Source organism: Oncorhynchus clarkii, chromosome 29 (genome assembly GCF_045791955.1).
Source record: "Oncorhynchus clarkii lewisi isolate Uvic-CL-2024 chromosome 29, UVic_Ocla_1.0, whole genome shotgun sequence".
Classification (NCBI taxonomy): Eukaryota; Metazoa; Chordata; class Actinopteri; order Salmoniformes; family Salmonidae; genus Oncorhynchus; species Oncorhynchus clarkii.
Window position 1 is genome coordinate 33,581,098 of NC_092175.1, and position 22,159 is coordinate 33,603,256.

The 22,159-nt window shown below is 41.6% G+C and overlaps 1 protein-coding gene across 3 annotated transcripts in view; it reads left to right on the plus strand.

Annotated features, from left to right (window-relative positions):
* LOC139388292 (neurexin 2a) overlaps positions 1-22,159 on the plus strand; it is a 284,104-nt gene that overhangs the window by 51,180 nt on the left and 210,765 nt on the right. For 2 of the 3 annotated variants that reach the window (XM_071134880.1, XM_071134881.1), the window contains 2 exons: positions 12,213-12,514; positions 16,032-16,055. In XM_071134880.1, the coding sequence (XP_070990981.1) occupies positions 12,213-12,514; positions 16,032-16,055 (326 nt within the window). The remainder of the gene's footprint in view (positions 1-12,212; positions 12,515-16,031; positions 16,056-22,159) is intronic. The other variant, XM_071134879.1, reaches the window with a different exon arrangement.

The following is a 22,159-nucleotide window of genomic DNA, read 5'->3' on the forward strand; positions in this document are numbered from 1 at the left end:
TTGGGTGGGCAGTCTATGTTTGTTTTTCTAGGTTTTGGGTATTTCTATGTTTCGGCCTAGTATGGTTCTCAATCAGAGGCAGGTGTCATTAGTTGTCTCTGATTGAGAATCATACTTAGGTAGCCTGGGTTTCACTGTGTGTTTGTGGGTGATTGTTCCTGTCTGTGTTTTGCACCAGACAGGGCTGTTTTTGGTTTTCCACGTTTATTGTTATGTAGTGTTCGTGTTTATTGTTTTGTATTAAACATGAATCAATATAACCACACTGCATTTTGGTCCGCCTCTACTTCACCACAGGAAAACCCTTACACTCTCTCTATCGCCTCTCTATCATCCTCTCTCTTTCTCTATTGTCTCTCTCTCTATCGTCTCTCTCTGTCGTCTCTCTGTAGAGTAAATGTGCATGTTGATTGGTCTGTCAGACACTGTCCCTCAACTTATGGCAGGCAGCAATGTAGTGCGCTGCCAACCCACAGCTCTCTGCGTCCTCCCCCAACAGGACAGGTAGCCTACTCTCATCAGAGAGGTCTTTGAAACCTTGAATAAGTGGGGATTTGGGGAAATTACACTCTAATTGTTTTATATTTTTTACATTTTGTCAGGAAATGCAGCTCCGTCTCAGGTTCTGCTGTTGTACAGTGGTTGCACAGCCTTTCCTCTACAGGGAGCCAGGTTTTCCTGTGTCTTTTCAATGACAAGGCTGTGCTCACTGGGCCTGAACATTGTCAAGGTTTTTCTAAGGTTTTGATCAGTAACCATGTTCAAATATTTAGCCACAGTGTACTGTCGATTTAGGGCCAGATAGCACTGCATTTTGCTTTGTGTTTGTGCTTGTGTTTCCCAATAAGCAATATAGTTTTGTTTTGACTCTGTTGTAATTTGGTTTATTCTGATTGGATGTTCTGGTCCTGAGGCTTCAGTGTGTTAGTAGAACAGGTTTGTGAACTCAGCCCCAGGACCAGCTGGATGAGGGGTCTATTTTCTTTGCTCAGCTCTTGGCATTGCAGGGCTTGGTAATGATATGAGAGGGGGTCACTGTATTTTAGATGTTTCCAAAACTTAATTACTCATTTTTGAGTTTTTATTATTTGTGAATATTGGCCAAATTCTGCCCTGCATGCATTGTTTGTAGTTTTCCTCTGGACATGTAGGAGAATCTTACAGAACTCAGCATGCAGTGTTTCAATGGGGTGTTTGTCCCATTTGACGAAATCTTGTTTTGCAGGTGGACTCCACACCTCGCTACCATAAAGTGCAATTGGTTCAATGACATAGTCAATTAGTTTTAGCCAAATTTGAATGAGCTTTTTAATGGCGTAGAATGCCCTGCGTGCTTTCTCTCTCAGCTCATTCACTGCCTCATTAAGGTGTCCAGTTGAGCTTATTTTTAAACCTAAGTAATTGTAGTGTGTGCAGTACTTTGGTCTAATTCCCTGAGATCTGGATCTTCTCTGGAAAATCATTATTTTAGTATTTTTGGGGTTTACTGCCAGGGCCCAGGTCTGGCAGTAGTGCTCTAGCAGGTCTATCTCTATAGTCTCTCTCTCTATAGTCTCTCTCTCTATAGTCTCTCTCTCTATAGTCTCTCTCTCTATCATATCTCTATAGTCTCGCTCTCTATCGTATCTCTATAGTATCTTTCTCTATCGTCTCTCTCTCAATAGTCTCTCTCTCTATCGTATCTCTATCGTCTCTCTCTCTATTGTCTCTTTCTCTATCGTATCTCTATAGTCTCTCTCTATCGTCTCTCTATTGTCTCTCTCTATAGTCTCTCTATCGTACCTCTATATTCTCTCTCTCTATCGTCTCTTTCTCTATCGTATCTCTATAGTATCTTTCTCTATCGTCTCTCTCTCTCTCTATAGCCTCTCTCTCTGTTGTATTTCTATGGTCTCTCTCTCTATCGTCTCTCTATCGTCTCTCTCTCTATCGTATCTCTATAGACTTTCTCTATCGTCTCTCTATCGTCTTTCTCGTCTCTCTCTATTGTCTCTCTATAGTCTCTCTCTATCGTCTCTCTCTCGTATCTCTATAGTCTCTCTCTCTATCGTCTCTCTCTATCATCTCTCTATATCATCTCTCTCTCTATGGCCTCTCTGTCTATTGTCTCTCTATCGTCTCTCTCTATTGTCTCTCTCTATAGTCTCTCTCTCTCGTCTCTCTCTCTCGTATCTCTATAGTCTCTCTCTCTATCGTCTCTCTCTATCGTCTCTCTCTCTCGTATCTCTATCGTCTTGTATCTCTATAGTCTCTCTTTCTATCGTCTCACTCTCTCTCGTCTCTCTCTATTGTCTCTCTATGGCCTCTCTCTCTATTGTCTCTATTGTCTCTCTCTCTATCGTCTCTCTATAGTCTCTCTCTCTATAGCCTCTCTCTCTATCGTCTCTCTATTGTCTCTCTCTATAGTCTCTCTCTATCGTCTCTCTACCATCTCTCTCTCTCGTATTTCTATCGTCTCTCTCGTATCTCTATAGTCTCTCTCTCTATCGTCTCTCTATCGTCTCTCTCTCGTATTTCTATCGTCTCTCTCGTATCTATAGTCTCTCTCTCTCGTATCTCTATTGTCTCTCTCTCTATTGTCTCTCTCTATAGTCTCTCTCTATCATCTCTCTATCGTCTCTCTCGTATCTCTATAGTCTCTATCTCTATCGTATCTCTCTCTCGTATCTCTCTATAGTCTCTCTCTATAGTCTCTCTCTCTCTCTCTCATATCTCTATCGTCTTTCTCGTATCTCTAGTCTCTCTCTCTATCGTATCTCTATATTGTCTCTCTCTATTGTCTCTCTCTCTATAGTATCTCTATCATCTCTCTCGTATCTCTATAGTCTCTCTCTATCGTCTCTCTCTCTATCGTCTCTCTATCGTCTCTCTCTCTATCGTCTCTATCTATCGTCTCTCTCTATAGTCTCTCTCTCTATAGTCTCTCTCTCTATAGTCTCTCTCTCTATAGTCTCTCTCTATATTCTCTCTATCGTCTCTCTATAGTCTCTCTCTCGTCTCTCTCTCTATCGTCTCTCTCTCTCTATAGTCTCTCTCTCTATAGTCTCTCTCTATAGTCTCTCTCTCTATCGTCTCTCTATCGTCTCTCTATCGTCTCTCTCTCGTCTCTCTCTCTCTATCGTCTCTCTTTCTCTATAGTCTCTCTCTCTATAGTCTCTCTCTCTATAGTCTCTCTCTCTATCGTCTCTCTCTCTATCGTCTCTCTCTCTATTGTCTCTCTCTCTCTCTATCGTCTCTCTATCGTCTCTCTCTCGTCTCTCTCTCTATCGTCTCTCTCTCTATAGTCTCTCTCTCTATAGTCTCTCTCTATCGTCTCTCTCTCTCGTATCTCTATCGTCTCTCGCGTATCTCTGTAGTCTCTCTCTCTATCGTCTCTCTCTCTATCGTCTCTCTCTATCATCTCTCTCTATGGCCTCTCTGTCTATCGTTTTCCTCTATCATCTCTCTTTATTGTCTCTCTCTATAGTCTCTCCCTGTCGTCTCTCTCTCTCGTATCTCTATTGTCTCTCTCTATCGTCTCTCTCTCTCGTATCTATATCGTCTCTCTCGTATCTCTATAGTCTTTTGTCTCTCTCTCTATGGCCTCTCTCTATAGCCTTTCTCTCTCTATAGCCTTTCTCTCTATCGTCTCTCTATTGTCTCTCTCTATAGTCTCTCTCTCTATCGTCTCTCTATTGTCTCTCTCTATCGTCTCTCTCTCTCGTATTTCTATCGTCTCTCTCGTATCTCTATATTGTCTCTCTCTATCGTCTCTCTCTCTCGTATCGCTATCATATCTCTATAATTTCTCTCGTATCTCTATAGTCTCTCTCTCTATCGTGTCTCTCTCTATAGTCTCTCTCTATAGTCTCTCTCTATAGTCTCTCGTCTCTCTCTATCGTCTCTCTCTCTATCGTCTCTCTCTCTATCGTCTCTCTATCGTCTCTCTCTCTCTAGTCTCTCTCTCTATCGTCTCTCTCTCTATAGTCTCTCTCTTTATCGTCTCTCTCTCTATCGTCTCTCTCTCTCTATCGTCTCTCTCTCTATCGTCTCTCTCTCTATCGTCTCTCTCTCTATCGTCTCTATCTATCGTCTCTCTCTCTATAGTCTCTCTCTCTATAGTCTCTCTCTCTATAGTCTCTCTCTCTATAGTCTCTCTATCGTCTCTCTATAGTCTCTCTCTCGTCTCTCTCTCTATCGTCTCTCTCTCTCTATAGTCTCTCTCTATAGTCTCTCTCTATAGTCTATCTCTCTATCGTCTCTCTATCGTCTCTCTCTCTATCATCTCTCTCTCTATCGTCTCTCTCTCTATCGTCTCTCTCTATCGTCTCTCTCTCTATAGTCTCTTTCTCTATCGTATCTCTATAGTCTCTCTCTATCGTCTCTCTATTGTCTCTCTCTATAGTCTCTCTCTATAGTCTCTCTCTATCATCTCTCTATCGTCTCTCTCGTATCTCTATAGTCTCTCTCTCTATCGTATCTCTCTCTCGTATCTCTCTATAGTCTCTCTCTATAGTCTCTCTCTCTCTCTCATATCTCTATCGTCTTTCTCGCATCTCTATAGTCTCTCTCTCTCTATCGTATCTCTATATTGTCTCTCTCTACAGTCTCTCTATAGTCTCTCTCTCTATCGTCTCTCTATAGTCTCTCTCTCTATCGTCTCTCTATAGTCTCTCTCTCTATCGTCTCTCTATAGTCTCTCTCTATAGTCTCTCTCTATCGTATCTCTATAGTCTCTCTAGTCTCTCTCTATCGTATCTCTATGGTCTCTCTCTATGGTCTCTGTCTAATCTCTCTCTCTATTGTCTCTCTCTCTATCGTCTCTCTATATTCACTCTCTCTATCATCTCTCTATAGTCTCTCTCTCTATCGTCTCTCTATAGTCTCTCTCTATCGTCTCTCTATAGTCTCTCTCTCTATCATGTCTCTATAGTCTCTCTCTCTATCGTCTCTCTATAGTCTCTCTCTCTATCGTCTCTCTATAGTCTCTCTCTCTATCGTCTCTCTATAGTCTCTCTCTATCGTCTCTCTATAGTCTCTCTCTCTATCGTCTCTCTATAGTCTCTCTCTCTATCATCTCTCTATAGTCTCTCTCTATCGTCTCTCTATAGTCTCTCTCTCTATCGTCTCTCTATAGTCTCTCTCTCTATCGTCTCTCTATAGTCTCTCTCTCTCTATCGTCTCTCTATAGTCTCTCTCTCTATCGTCTCTCTATAGTCTCTCTCTCTATCGTATCTCTATCGTCTCTCTCTCTATCGTATCTCTATCATCTCTCTCTCTCTTGTCTCTGTCTATTGTCTCTCTCTATCGTATCACTTTCGTCTCTCTCTCTATAGTCTCTCTCGTATCTCTATCGTCTCTCTCTATCCTCTCTCTATCGTATCTCTATAGTCTCTCTCTATATCGTCTCTTTCTCTTCGTATCTCTATTGTCTCTCTCTATAGTCTCTCTCTATATCGTCTCTCTCTCTATCGTATCTATATAGTCTCTCTATCGTATCTCTATGGTCTCTCTCTCTCTCTATTGTCTCTCTCTCTATCGTCTCTCTATAGTCTCTCTCTCTATCTTCTCTCTATAGTCTCTCTCTCTCTATCGTATCTAAATAGTCTCTCTCTATATCGTCTCTCTCTCTCTATCGTCTCTCTCTCTCTTGTCTCTGTCTATTGTCTCTGTCTATTGTCTCTCTCTATAGTCTCTCTCTCTATCGTATCTATATAGTCTCTCTCTCTTTCGTATCTCTCTCTATCGTATCTATCTCTATCGTCTATCTCTCTATAGTCTCTCTCTTTATAGTCTCTCTCTCTATAGGACTATAGTATCTCTATCGTCTCTCTCTCTATCGTATCTCTCTCTAGAGGATAGAGAGAGAGCAGGGGGAGGGGGATGGTAGTGAGACAGAATGATGAATTGTATCGTCTCTCTCTCTATCATCTCTCTCTCTATGGCCTCTGTGTCGATCGTCTCTCTCTATATTCTCTCTCTATTGTCTCTCTCTATTGTCTCTCTCTATTGTCTCTCTATCGTCTCTCTCTCTCGTATCTCTTATCGTCTCTCGTGTATCTCTATAGTCTCTCTCTCTATCGTCTCTCTCTCTATCGTCTCTCTCTATAGTCTCTCTCTCTCGTATTTCTATCGTCTCTCTCTTATCTCTATAGTCTCTCTCTCTATCGTGTCTCAATATCGTCTCTCTATATTGTCTCTCTCTATCGTCTCTATATCGTCTCTCTATATTGTCTCTCTCTATCGTCTCTCTCTATCGTCTCTCTCTATCAACTCTCTCTATAGTCTCTCTATTGTCTCTCTATCGTCTCTCTCTCTCGTATTTCTATCGTCTCTCTCGTATCTCTATAGTCTCTCTCTCTATCGTCTCTCTATTGTCTCTCTCTATAGTCTCTCTATCGTCTCTCTATAGTCTCTCTATCGTCTCTCTATCGTCTCTCTCCTATCTCTATAGTCTCTCTCTATCTTCTCTCTCTCTATTGTCTCTCTCCCTATTGTCTCTCTCTCATCTCTCTATCATCTCTCTCTCTCTCAAATCTCTATAGTCTCTCTCTCTATAGTCTCTCTCTCTATCGTCTCTCTCTATCGTCTCTATCGTCTCTCTCTATCGTCTCTCTCTATCGTCTCTCTCTATCGTCTCTCTATCGTCTCTCTCTCTATCGTCTCTCTCTCTATCGTCTCTCTCTATAGCCTCTCTCTCTATAGCCTCTCTCTCTATAGCCTCTCTCTATCGTCTCTCTCTCTATCGTGTCTCTCTCTATCGTCTCTCTATCGTTTCTCTCTATAGTCTCTCTCTCTATCGTCTCTCTATCGTCTCTCTCTCGTATTTCTATCGTCTCTCTCTATCGTCTCTCTATATTGTCTCTCTCTATAGTCTCTCTCTCTATATCGTCTCTCTATATTGTCTTTCTCTATAGTCTCTCTCTATCATCTCTCTATATTGTCTCTCTCTATAGTCTCTCTCTCTATATCGTCTCTCTCTCTCCTATCTCTATATTATTTCTCTCTATAGTCTCTCTCTCTATTGTCTCTCTCTGTAGTCTCTCTCTGTAGTCTCTCTCTATATCGTCTCTCTCTATATCGTCTCTCTCTATATCGTCTCTCTCTCTATCGTCTCTCTCTCTATCGTATCGCTCTCTATCGTATCTCTGTCTCTTTCTCTATCGTATCTCTTTCGTCTCTCTCTATAGTCTCTCTCTATCGTATCTCTATGGTCTCTCTAGTCTCTCTCTCTATCGTATCTATATAGTCTCTCTCTCTATCGTCTCTCTATAGTCTCTCAATTCAATTCAATTCAATTCAATTCAAGGGCTTTATTGGCATGGGAAACATGTGTTAACATTGCCAAAGCAAGTGAGGTAGACAACATACAAAGTGAAAATATAAAGTGAAAAACAACAAAAATTAACAGTAAACATTACACATACAGAGGTTTCAAAACAGTAAAGACATTACAAATGTCATATTATATATATATATACAGTGTTTTAACAATGTACAAATGGTTAAAGGACACAAGATAAAATATATAAGCATAAATATGGGTTGTATTTACAATGGTGTGTGTTCTTCACTGGTTGCCCTTTTCTCGTGGCAACAGGTCACAAATCTTGCTGCAGTGATGGCACACTGTGGAATTTCACCCAGTAGATATGGGAGTTTTTCAAATTTGGATTTGTTTTCGAATTCTTTGTGGATCTGTGTAATCTGAGGGAAATATGTCTCTCTAATATGGTCATACATTGGGCAGGAGGTTAGGAAGTGCAGCTCAGTTTCCACCTCATTTTGTGGGCAGTGAGCACATAGCCTGTCTTCTCTTGAGAGCCATGTCTGCCTACGGCGGCCTTTCTCAATAGCAAGGCTATGCTCACTGAGTCTGTACATAGTCAAAGCTTTCCTTAATTTTGGGTCAGTCACAGTGGTCAGGTATTCTGCCGCTGTGTACTCTCTGTTTAGGGCCAAATAGCATTCTAGTTTGCTCTGTTTTTTTATTAATTCTTTCCAATGTGTCAAGTAATTATCTTTTTGTTTTCTCATGATTTGGTTGGGTCTAATTGTGCTGTTGTCCTGGGGCTCTGTAGGGTGTGTTTGTGTTTGTGAACAGAGCCCCAGGACCAGCTTGCTTAGGGGACTCTTCTCCAGGTTCATCTCTCTGTAGGTGATGGCTTTGTTATGGAAGGTTTGTGAATCACTTCCTTTTAGGTGGTTGTAGAATTTAATGGCTCTTTTCTGGATTTTGATAATTAGTGGGTATCGGCCTAATTCTCTCTCTATCGTCTCTCTATAGTTTCTTTCTCTCTCTATCGTATCTCTATAGTCTCTCTAGTCTCTCTCTCTATCTTATCTATATAGTCTCTCTATCGTATCTCTATCGTCTCTCTCTCTATCCTCTCTCTATCGTATCTCTATAGTCTCTCCATAGTCTCTATCTATAGTCTCTCTATAGTCTATCTCTATATCGTCTCTCGCTCTATCGTATCTCTATTGTCTCTCTCTATAGTCTCTCTCTATATCGTCTCTCTCTCTATCATATCTATATAGTCTCTCTATCGTATCTCTATGGTCTCTCTCTCTCTATTGTCTCTCTCTCTATCCTCTCTCTATTGTCTCTCTCTATCGTCTCTCTATAGTCTCTCTCTCTATCGTCTCTCTATAGTCTCTCTCTCTATCGTATCTATATAGTCTCTCTCTATATCGTCTCTCTCTCTATCGTATCTCTATAGTCTCTCTCTATTGGCTCTCTCTCTATCCTCTCTCTATCCTCTCTCTATCGTCTCTCTCTCTTGTCTCTGTCTATTGTCTCTCTCTATAGTCTCTCTCTCTTTCGTATCTCTCTCTCTCTATCGTATCTTTCTCTATCGTCTCTCTCTATAGTCTCTCTCTTTATAGTCTCTCTCTCTATAGGACTATAGTATCTCTATCGTCTCTCTCTCTATCGTATCTCTATCGTATCTCTCTCTATCATATCTCTCTCTAGCGTCTCTCTCTCTAGCATCTCTGTCTATCGTCTCTCTCTCTATCTTCTCTCTCTCTATCATCTCTCTCTATCCTCTCTCTATCATCTCACTCTATCCTCTGTTTCACTCTCCTCTCTCACTCCCTATTGTGTCTCTCTCTCGATCGTCGCTCTCTTTCTCTATCATCTCTCTCAATCCTCTATCATCTCTTTCTCTCTATCATCTTTCTCTGTCCTCTATCGTCACTCTCTCGGTCGTCGCTCTCTATCCTCTATCATCTCTCTCTTTCTCTATCGTCTCTCTCTTTCTCTATCGTCTCTTGCTCTCTCTATCGTCTCTCTCTATCGTGTCTCTCTCTATTCTCTCTGGATCGTCTCTCTATTCTCTCTCTATCGTCTCTCTCTGTCATCTTTCTCAAAGGACTGTGTAGGAGGGGATATAGACAGACACAGACTGAAAGGGAGGGCGGGGTGTAGGGGGATAGAGAGAGAGCAGGGGGAGGGGGATGGTAGTGAGACAGAATGATGAATTGTAGCAGAGGCCACCCATGCGTAGTTGTCTGTGGTACTGTTCCTCAGATGCTGTGTAGTGCTAATTACATTCCTCTTGTCACATGGGGTCACCAGACTTTAGAAGGCAACAAGTAGGATGAGAGATGGAGATAGAAGTACGATCCTTACAATGCGTCAAATGAGAAGACCGACGAGAGCCAGAGAAGGCTAATCAGAAGACGAAAGTTGTTGCCTTAGACTATGTTCTGATAGATATAGATGAAGGCTTGTATGTGGATACCAACCTTAAGACGTTATTCACTTTGGTGGTAGAGAGACATTAAGACAATGAGCAGCTCTCAATTTCATTGCGCTTTGTGGTAGTTAAATGTGGGTTCAGCTTTGCTGTAAATAGCAGCAGCTGCTAACTGAATCATACATTAGATCTGAAGAAGAGTGTTACCTGGGAGTTAGACTATTCAAGGTAAGAGATGGCCTCTGCTTGATTGAATCCTGCACAAATCATCTAGATTCCAAATGACATTCGTAGGCTTCATGCTTGATGGATTCTCTCAAGTGATCAAATTCATGTAATTTTCTGCAGGAAATCCAGGAGCAGGAATGTTTTACATTTGATCAGATGGGGAATTTGAAAAGCAACATTGCATCTGATTGCACCCAACCATAACTTGATAGGATGTGCTCCCGAGTGACGCAGCAGTCTAAGACACTGCCTCTCAGTGTCATAGGCGTGTGTATAGGTGGCAAGGAAGTCAGGTGCAGGATAATTTATCTTGGTAAAATGGAGTAGTTTAATGGCGGAAAAACACAACTCCAAAACCATGAAAAAATACACAAAACAAAGTGGGTACGAGGACCCGACGCACCAATACAAACAACACTAAATAATTACAAACCATCTCTGACAAAGACATGAGGGGAAACAGAGGGTTAAATACACAACAGGTAATGAATGGGATTGGAACCAGGTGTATTGGAAGACAAGACAAAACCAATGGAAAATGAAAAATGGATCAATGATGGCTAGAAGACTGGTGACGTCGACCACAGAGTCCCATAGGGCGGCGCACAATTGGCCCATAGTTGTCCGGGTTAGGGGAGGGTTTGGCTGGGGTAGGCCGTCATTGTAACATAAGTATTTGTTCTTAAACTGACTTGCCTAGTTAAATAAAGGTTAAATAAAATCATTTAATTGAGCAAATTTGCTTAAGAACGGTGGTTAGATATATCCCTAGACATCTGTAGGACCCAGGAAGGTGATAGTGCTGCCATGTGTGTCAGATGCATCAATAATATCTCATCCCCATTGTCCATGGAAAAGCTAAAGTAGTCAGTTTTCCCCTGAAGGAAATTAAAGGAATTTAAAGAGAACTTTTAAACAGGTGTAAGGAAAAGGTTTGGCAGATATGGTGATGAGATGATGGATATGATGGTAATGATATCTTTGTTGACTGGTTCTTTATGTTCACCCATCCATTTTTGTGTCATAATTGGGAGAAATATACATATTATTAACCTGTAATTACAGTATTCAAAGCTCCATTTCAAGAAGAACAGTATATATGTTTTACATTGTTATAATGTTGTATTGACTCCTGCTGCCTTCTTGGCCAGGTTCTCCCTTGTTAGCCTTTCACTGCAGTGGGCTAAATCAGGGTCTCACATATTGATTCTTGGTAGTCTTAAACAAATCTACTTGGAAATAAAAGTATATACATCACAGAAGACTGAAATATAACAAAACTGTTTGGCAGTTTAATACACTTTATTAATTATGAAAATTATTTGGGCTACATAGTCTCAGTGGGACTTTCCTGATTAAAGGTTAATTAAAATTAATATAAAATAGCTGACGATAACTCTAGATGACGATAACTACAGATGATGACAACTCTAGCTGACGATAACACTAGCTGACGATAACACGAGCTGACGATAACTCAAGCTGAGGATAACTCGAGCTGACAATAACTCGAGCTGATGATAACACTAGCTGACGATAACACTAGCTGACGATAACACTAGCTGACGATAACACTAGCTGACAATAACACTGGCTGACAATAACTCTGGCTGACGATAACACTAGCTGACGCTAACACTAGCTAACGATCTCTCTAGCTGACGATCTCTCTAGCTGATGATAACACTAGCTGACGATCTCTCTAGCTGACGATCTCTCTAGCTGACGATAACTCTAGCTGACGATAACTCTAGCTGAAGATCTCTCTAGCTGAAGATCTTTCGAGCTGACGATCTCTCTAGCTGACGATATCTCTAGCTGACGATCTCTCTAGCTGACGATCTCGCTAGCTGACGATAACGCTAGCTGATGATAACTCTATCTGACAATCTCTCTGTCTGATGATCTCGCTAGCTGACGATCTCTCTATCTGAGGATCTCTCTAGCTGATGATGTCGCTAGCTGACAAACTCGCTAGCTGACGATAACTCTAGCTGATGATAATTCAAGCCGACGTTAACACTAGCTGATGATATCTCTAGGTGACGATATCAATGGTTGTGATATCAATGGTTGTGATATCAATGGTTGTGATATCAATGGTTGTGATAAGAATGGTTGTGATAACAATAGATGTGATAACAATAGCTGATGTTTCAGAAATTATCATTATTGAACTGCATTGTTGGTTAAGAGCTTGTTAGTTAGCATTTCACAGTAAGGTACCTGTTGTATTCGACGCATGTGACAAATAGCATTTGATTTTGATTTTGACAGCCTTCTCTCCATCTCTCACCACAGCAAAAGAGGAATCGGTTGCCACCTACAAAGGCAACGAGTTCTTCAGCTATGACTTATCTCAGATGCCCATCCAGAGCAAACTGGACGAGATCACTCTGTCCTTCCGCACGCTGCAGAGGAACGGCCTCCTTCTCCACACCGGGAAGTCAGCTGACTATGTCAACCTATCCCTGAGGAGCGGCGCTGTATGGCTGGTCATCAACCTGGGCTCAGGGGCCTTCGAGGCCCTGGTGGAGCCCACCAACGGCAAGTTCAACGACAATGCCTGGCACGAAGTGCGCATCACACGCAACCTGCGCCAGGTACAGTACTGTACACACCCTCTCTGTGCTTCTTCCTGCGCTCAGCAGTAGATTTAGCATTATTACAGGAAGATTTTCATTTTCTATTTGAAGAGGGTGTGATAGTATCATTATTTAGCTTCCAGTTGTTGTGAATGCATATCCATCATGGGCATCCAAGGGAGACCAGTTATAATGTCAGTTTGTGATTGAATTATATTCACTGTGTTGTGTTAATTTATCCCTCAGGACTGAAAAACAAAGATGTTTTAGGCTACCCTTTTCTGATTTAGCCCTCAATTTATCTTTATCAGTCCCAAGCCAAACTCCAGTGACTCATACCCCAAGTGTGAAAGTCTTTAGGGTACGTTGAGTAAATGTGCCTCACATATGCTGTAGTAATCCATTCTTATTCTCTATGGCTGTCGATACACAATCTTGTTCTTTTCAATTCAGTTCAGAGTAAAATGAATCAATGACACATTTGTGTCTCTCTCAACATTTTTTCTCCATGGATGAACCATGTTGATGTGGGATGTTCCTCCCTGTGTGACTAGTGTTGAGGTGTATATTGTTGTGGCTGAATTGACTTGGAACGTGTTGATTGACTCAATAATTGAGTCAGTCTCATTGAGCCTCCACATTATAAGCCTACTAGTAATGAATATGATTTGTTTGTGTATTGAAGTTGCTTTTATAATTCCATGTTTCTAACATAATATATTTGACTTTACCTTAATGCTTATAATGATGTCAGTGAATTTATCCTGAGGAAGGATACTACCAATATAGCTGATGAGTGGTCCATATTTAGCTAGATCTATCCTCTAGGGTTGAACTTATCAAAAACCTTTTATCTTTAAAGATTACAGCCATGTATTGCACAACATATTTCTGTGCTAGCTTTACACCCTGTCAGGATTAGTCAGTGCCATGCTCTCCTACTAACCCTGGTCCTGCCTGCTTTCCTCTCCCATGCATTATTTGTAACTTATTTTGTACATAATGTTTCTGCAACCGTATCTTATTCCAAAAAAGAGCTTCTGTATATCAGGACAGCGATCACACACCTCGGATTAGACAAAGATTTGTTCTACAAAAAAAGACGACGCACAAGACATTCTCCAAACACTCCACAGGACCGACATCACTGTTATTTGCAAGAGGAAGTGACGCAGGTACAGAGGACAAAGAGCTGGATGCCTGGTCAGGACCCGGAGAAGGCGACTGGGAAAGCTGCCGTTACCGTCAATACTACTCGCCAACGTGCAATCATTGGACAATAAATTAGACGAGGTACGATCACGAATATCCTACCAACGGGACATCAAAAACTGTAATATCCTATGTTTCACAGAATCGTGGCTGAATGACAACATGGATATTCAGCTAGCGGAATACACGCTGCACCGGCAGGATATAACAGCACACTCTGGTAAGACGAGGGGGGGGAGGGGGCGGTCTGTGCATATTTGTAAACAACAGCTGGTGCACAAAATCTAAGGGAGTCTCTAGATTTTGCTCGCCTGAAGTAGAGTATATTGTGATAAATTGCAGGCCACACTACTTGCCTAGAGAGTTTTCAGCTATACTTTTCGTGGCTGTTTATTTACCACCACAGACAGATGCTGGTACTAAGACCACACTCAGTCAGCTGTATAAGGAATGAAACAAACAGGAAAGTACTCACCCAGAGGTGGCGCTCCTAGTGGCCGGAGACTTTAATGCAGGGAAAATTAAATCAGTTCCACCAAATTTCTATCAACATGTTAAATATGCAACCAGAGGGAAAAATAAATTGGTCACCTGTACTCCACACACAGAGACGCATACAAAGATCTCTCTCGCCCTCCATTTGGTAAATCCGACCACAACTCTATCCTCCTGACTCTTGCTTACAAGCAAAAATTCAAACAGAAAGCACCAGTGACTCGGTCTATAAAAAAGTGGTCAGATGAAGCAGATGCTGAACTACAGGACTGTTTTGCTATCACAGACTGGAATATGTTCCGGGATTCTTCCGATGGCATTGAGGAGTACACCACATCAGTCACTGGCTTTATCAATAAGTGCATCGAGGACGTTGTCCCCACAGTGACTGTATGTACATACCCCAACCAGAAGCCATGGATTACAGGCAACATTCGCACTGAGCTAAAGGGTAGAGCTGCCACTTTCAAGGTGCGGGACTCTAACCCGGAAGCGTACACGAAATCCTGCTATGCCCTGTGACGAACCATCAAACAGGCAAAGCGTCAATACAGGGCTAAGATTGAATCATACCACACCGGCTCCGATGCTCGTCGGATGTGCCAGGGCTTGCAAACTATTACAGACTAAAAAGGGAAGCACAGCTGCGAGCTGCCCAGTGACACAAGCCTACAAGACGAGCTAAATCACTTCTATGCTCGCTTCGAGGCAAGCAACACTGAGGCATGCATGAGAGCATCAGCTGTTCCGGATGACTGTGTGATGATGCTCTCCATAGCCAAAATGAGTAAGACCTTTAAACAGGTCAACATACACAAGGCTGCGGGGCCAGATGGATTACCAGGACGTGTGCTCTGGGCATTTGCTGACCAACTGGCAGGTGTCTTCACTGACATTTTCCACATGTCCCTGATTGAGTCTGTGATACCAGCATGTTTCAAGCAGACCACCATAGTGCCTGTTCCCAAGAACACAAAGACAACCTGCCCAAATGACTACAGACCCATAGCACTCACGTCCGTAGCCATGAAGTGCTTTGAAAGGTTGGTAATGGCTCACATCAACACCATTATCCCAGAAACCCTAGACCCACTGCAATTTGCATACCGCCCAAACAGATCCACAGATGATGCAATCTCTATTGCACTCCACACTGCCCTTTCCCACCTGGACAAAAGGAACACCTATGTGAGAATGCTATTCATTGACTACAGCTCAGCGTTCAACACCATAGTACCCTCAAAGCTCATCACTAAGCTAAGGAAACTGGGACTAAACACCTCCCTCTGCAACTGGATCATGGACTTCCTGACGGGCCGCCCCCAGGAGGTGTCTGTGAGACACGGTGTGGCTGAACGGATGATCTCTGCATGTGTATTTCCCACCGTAAAGCATGGAGGAGGAGGTGTGATGGTGCTTTGCTGGTGACACTGTCTGCAATTTATTTAGAATTCAAGGCACATATTAAAATAAAGAAAAACCTTGAATGAGTAGGTGTTCTAAAACTTATGACTGGTAGCGTGACTCTTCAAAAGGTAGTCTTCATTTTTTGATATTCTTCATTTGTTTCTGTTAGATACTAAATTCAGCTTTTCATTGCTTTGCATTTAGTGGAGCTTTTATTTTATCTCTCCAATTAAATTCCCACTCAATTTTGATTTGTATTATTGGTATCATTTTGAATAAAGGCCAAATCTATGCGTTGACTGTTACCTTACAAAGGGATGTATACACATGTCAGGGTATTTTATTGGTCTTTTCTAGAGCGCTAGTGTGCTTTGTTGACTTTACCATCTGCCATTTCTTTCTCCTCCCCTTTCTGATGAAGCACCCAGCTATTGAACATGCTATGGTAAACATTATATGATAGTCAGCATATGAATTGTGTATTTTGTTATTTTTCACAATATCTCTTGCTTTTTTTTTGCTTTTACTCTCTAGAAGTTACAAAATTGGCAACAATCATTCCACTAGTGTCATCAGTGTTCTTGAGTCACTGTAACAGATATCTTTGTCATCTAGAATTCACGTCTGTCTGACAAGCTGTCTGTCCTCCCGAGTGGTGCCGCAGTCTAAGCCATTGCATCGCAGTGCTTGAGGCATCACTACAGACCCGGGTTCTATCCCAGGCTGTGTCACAGCCGGTCATGACCTGCAGACCCATGAGGTGGCGCACAATTGGCCCAGCATTGTCCGGGTTAGGGGAGTGTTTGGCAGGCACGTCCTTGTCCCATCGTGCTCTAGCAACTCCTTGTGGCGGGCTGGGCGCCTGCACGCTGAGTCCGGTCACCAGTTGTACGGTGTTTCCTCTGACACATTGGTGCGACTGGCTTCCGGGTTAAGTGGGCAGTGTGTCAAGAAGTGCGGCTTGACAGGGTCGTGTTTCGGAGGACGCATGGCTCTCGACCTTCGCGTCTCCCGAGTCCACACAGGAGTTGCAGCGATGGGACAAGACTGTAACTACCAATTTGGATATCACGAAATTGGAGAGAAAAAGGGGTAAAAATACAAAAAACTGAATCATGAATAAGAAGTCAGAACTAGAGAATTCGGTTTAGAATAGGTCCATTGTGGCTAACAGGAAGAACAAGCATACATCTTTCCTATAGTGGGTATCAATGAAGTGTCAGGCACTGTGAAACAGTATTAATCAGAGAAAGAGACTTTAGTAAAAAAAAAAAACATTTTTGTCAACTTCAAAGCTTCACTTCCCTTTCGCCTTATAATCCTAACGTAGGATATACATATGGAGACAGGTAGATCCATGTAGTTTATTTTTGGTTAGTCTTTTATCCATTCTGTTGCCTCCACGAACATCAACAGTACATAGTAGAAATCATCTACACCCTCTGTTAGTGTGATTTTCTCTTTCCATTTGCCTTTATGTGAATGATTCATAATTCCGTGATTAATGTGCATCGCATGTGTCCACACTCAAGCCCTTGATGGGTTATTACAACAAATAAAGCCACTTTTATTCCAACCAAAATTCCAAGGTCTTTCTATTCACACTAAGAGTATATAAAGTGCCTTCGGAAAGTATTCAGACGCTATTACTTTTTCAACACTTTGTTACGTTAAAACCTTATTCTAAAATGGATTAAACAAATAAAATCCTCATCAATCTACACACAATGCCATAATGGCAAAGCATTTTTGCTAATTTAAAATAAAATGGAAATATCACATTTACATAAGTATTCAGACCCTTAAGTCAGTACTTTGTTGAAGCACATTTGACAGTGTTTACAGCTTCAAGTCTTCATGGGTATGACGCTACAAGCTTGGCACACCTGTATTTGGAGAGTTTCTCCCATTCTTTTCTGCAGATCCTCTCAAGCTCTGTCAGGTTGGATGGGGAGCGTTGCTGCACAACTATTTTCAGTTCTCTCCAGAGATGTTCGATTGGGTTCAATTCTCGGCTCTGGCTGGGCCACGAAAGGACATTCAGAAGCCACTCCTGCATTGTCTTGGCTGTGGGTCATTGTCCTGTTGGTAGGTGAACCTTCGCCCCAGTCTGAGTTGCTGAGTGCTCTGGAGCAGGTTTTCATCAAGGATCTCTCTCTGTACTTTGCTCTGTTCATCTTTGCCTTGATCCTGACTAGTCTCCCAGTCCCTGCCGCTGAAAAATATCCCCACAGCCTGATGCTGCCACCACCATGCTTCACCGTAGGGATAGTGCCAGGTTTCCTCCAGATGTGACGATTGGCAATACATCTTGGTATCATAAGACCAGAGAATCTTGTTTCTCATGGTCTGAGAGTCTTTAAGTGCCTTTTGGCAAACTCCAAGTCGGGCTGTCATGTGCCTTTTTACTGAGAAGTGGCTTCCGTCTGGCCACTCTACCATAAAGGCCTGATTGGTGGAGTGCTGCAGAAATGGTTGTCCTTCTGGAAGGTTCGTCCATCTTATCAGAGGAACTCCAGTGCTTTGTCAGAGTGACCATCGGGTTCTTGGTCACCGCCCTGACCCATGTCCTTCTCCCCCAATTGCTCAGTTTGGGCAGACGGCCAGCTCTAGGAAGAGGGTTCCAAACCTCTTCCATTTAAGAATGATGGAGGCCCTTGGGGACCTTCAATGTTGCAGACATTTTATAGTATCCTTCCCCAGATCTGTGCCTTGACACAATCCTGTCTCTGGGCTCTACGGACAATTCCTTCGGCCTCATCGCTTGGTTTTTGCTGTGACATGCACTGTCAACTGTGGGACCTTATATAGACAGGTGTGTGCCTTTCCAAATCATGTCTAATCAATTGAATTTACCACAGGAGGACTCCAATTAGGTTGTAGTAACATCTCAAGGATGATCAATGGAAACAGGATGCATCTCAATTTCAAGTCTCATAGCAAAGGGTCAGAATACTTATGTAAATAAGATATTTCAGTTTTTATTTATTGATTAATTTGCAAAAAATTCTAAAAACCTGTCTTCCCTTTGTCATTATGGGGTATTGTTTGTATATTGCTGAGAATTTGTATTTATTTCATCCATTTTAGAACAAGGCTGTAACGTAACCAAATTTGGAAAAAGTCAATGAGTCTGAATACTTTCCTAATGCACTCTATGTCCGTCTATCTGATTCGATCTAGTACTGAACTGACAACCATTTGTGTGTCTGACTCTAACGTCCTTACTAAAAGAACCCCCTTCCCTCTCATCCCAACCTGCATATAGACATTCTCTCTTCATTATCCCAACCCTACCCTCAACCATACTTCCAATAGACAGAATAATCCTATACTTACAAACCCTCTCATGCACTTCCCTGCACACATTGTGCTTTTCCTTGGATAGCTTCCAGTTACCTCACTGACATGCCGATAGAAAGAAATGCACCTCCTGTGGAAACATCTCTTTTTTAACAATCTCTGGTGGTCCGTTTTCACAAGCTGTGAAAGTCTTCTAAACAAAATAGCTCTTTCTTTCTCTTTTGTTTCTCTCAATTAAATTCAAGAGGATTTATTGGCATGGGGAACATATGTTTACATTACCAAAGCAAGTGAAATGGATAAACTAAAGTGAAATAAATAACTCTTGTCTCTCTCGCGCCATCCCCAATTGCTTTCTCTCTCACACACACTCAATCACACACTCTCTGACACACACACACACACGCACGCACACACACACACACACACACACACACACACACACACACACACACACACACTCACACACTCACACACTCACTCACTCACTCACTCACTCACTCACTCACTCACTCTCTCTCTGACTCACTCTCTCACAGACACACACACATACACACACATACACACACAAACACTTTCAACAACTCCCTTGTTCAACCTTGCCTACAATTGAATCTACAGATTCATTACAGCTCTAAACAGAAACAGCAGACATAAAAATGTGTTGTCCTTTAATGAGGGAAGGACATTTAAAACCAAGAAACACCCATGTCTAATGTTCAGAACCGGGCAATCCCTCAGAGTAGGTGGGTGCTAATATTTGTATATGTTTTTGTGCATATCCCACTCTACTTGAGACACACGCCTGAGCAATTAGTTGTATGTGCTTTGCTCAAGGACACAGAGTGCAGGTGGCTGGGCTTCGCTTTTCTCAGAGAGGACCCCTGCGAAACATAATACTTGTCAGTCAGCAATAATGGTCTTCAGACTTCACATAATATCATTAGGCCTACAGTATAGACCCCTTTTCCAGTACACGACACACTGCTCGCGACTCCTGGCGGCAGTAAAAACCACATCGCCATCTGCGCCCAGCCTAGATTTACGTTTTTATTCATTCTAAACAAAAAAAAATTTTGGGGGGTTCTCGTACGCTTACAAATATGTTTTGGATGCAGTAATTGTTAGCTAGAATGCTAACACTCATTGATATAGGCTGTAGCAAAAGCTAGCCAAATAACCTTTTTACTGGTTCATTTTTAGGGATAGGGGGCAGCATTTTCACTATGGATGAATAGCGTCCCCAGAGTGAACTGCCTCCTACTCTGTCCCAGATGCTAATATATGCATATTATTATTACTATTGGATAGAAAACACTCTGAAGTTTCTAAAACTGTTTGAATGATGTCTGTGAGTATAACAGAATTCATATGTCACGGGCGGCAGGGTAGCCTAGTGGTTAGAGTGTTGGACTAGTAACCGGAAGGTTGCAAGTTCAAATCTGTCGTTAAGAATTTATTCTTAACTGACTTGCCTAGTTAAATAAAAGTACAATTAAATGGCAGATAAAATCCTGAGAAAAATCCAACCAGGAAGTGGGATATCTGAGGTTGGTTGATTTTCAACTCATCGCCTATTGAAATCCCAGTGGGATATGGATCTGTTTGCACTTCCTACAGCTTCCACTAGATGTCAACAGTCTGTAGGACCTTGAATGAAGCTTCTACTGTGGGGCCGGATGAGAGGGGAATGAGTCAGTGGTCTGGCAGAGAGCCAGGTCCTGTTCACGAGCATTCCACAACTTCCACATGATATCGACTTCATTTACATAAAGGAATTCTCTTGTTGGAACGTTATTGAATATTTATAATAACAACATCCTTGATTGATTCTAAACTTAGTTTGACAAGTTTAATCCAACTGTAATATAACTTTTTGAAGTTTTTGTCCGACGTTCGCCTGGACCTGCACAAGCGTTTGGATATGTGTACTAAACGTGCTAACAAAAGTAGCTACTTGGACATAAATAATGGACATTATCGAACAAAACAACAATTTATTGTGGAACTAGGATTCCTGGGAGTGCATTCTGATGAAGATCATCAAAGGTAAGGGAATATTTATAATGTAATTTCGTATTTCTGTTGACTCCAACATGGCAGAGAAATTTTGTTTCTATCTGAGCACCGTCTCAGATTATTGCATGGTATGCTTTTTCCTTAAAGGTTTTTGAAATCTGACACAGCGGTTGCATTAAGAACAAGTGTATCTTTAATTCTATGTAAAACATGTATCTTTCATCAAAGTTTATGATGAGTATTTCTGTTATTTGATGTGGCTCTCTGCAATTTCTTTGGATATTTTGGAGGCATTTCTGAACATGGCGCCAATGTAAACTGAGATTTTTGGATATCAATATGCACACTATCGAACAAAACATAAATGTATTGTGTAACATGATGTCCTATGAGTGTCATCTGATGAAGATCATCAAAGGTTAGTGATTCATTTTATCTCTATTTCTGTTTTTTGTGACTCCTTTGGCTGGGAAAATGGCTGTGTGTTTTTTTGGACTTGGCGGTGATCTAACATAATCATATGTTTCGAGGTAAAGCATTTTTTAAATCAGACATGATGGGTAGATTAACAAGATGTTTATCTTTCATTTGCTGTATTGGAGTTGTTAATGTGTGAAAGTTACATATTTCAAAAAAATATTTTTGAATTTCGCACGCTGCCTTTTCAGCGGAATGTTGTCGAGGGGTTCCGCTAGTGGAAAGTGTGTCCTAGAAAGGTTAAAGTGTTTTTAAGTATAATGCAGTTGATTTGCGATGATGGCACAAACATTATAATAAGCAGGACATTCATACGTAACTTAAAATCCAATTATAATCCAAAAGTAGTGTGAAATGCACTCATAAGCAACATGTAAATAGAGGCTTTTTTGTCTGCCATTTTATAAGTACTTCCCCTTGTTCTGTCACCAATTTGCGCGCATCACTCTCGTGTGGCAATGTTTGCAAACACAGAAAGGGATCTATCCTCTCTAGTGTATGCAACTTGCAGGTTACTAATGTATCCAAATGTATCTCTCTGGCCCACTTGGTTTTGTTGATGAAACAAGGATAACAAAGACCATGCCTCTTATCAACAATTAGCCAGCGATTTCAAAGATGATCACGTGACACATGATCACGTCTGATTGGGTAGAACTTGGTGAGAGTTGACCAATCCACGCAGGGTTCTGTAAACCACATGCTGTACAGCTCAAGGTTATTATAGGAAACGAAAAATAAAAAAATAAA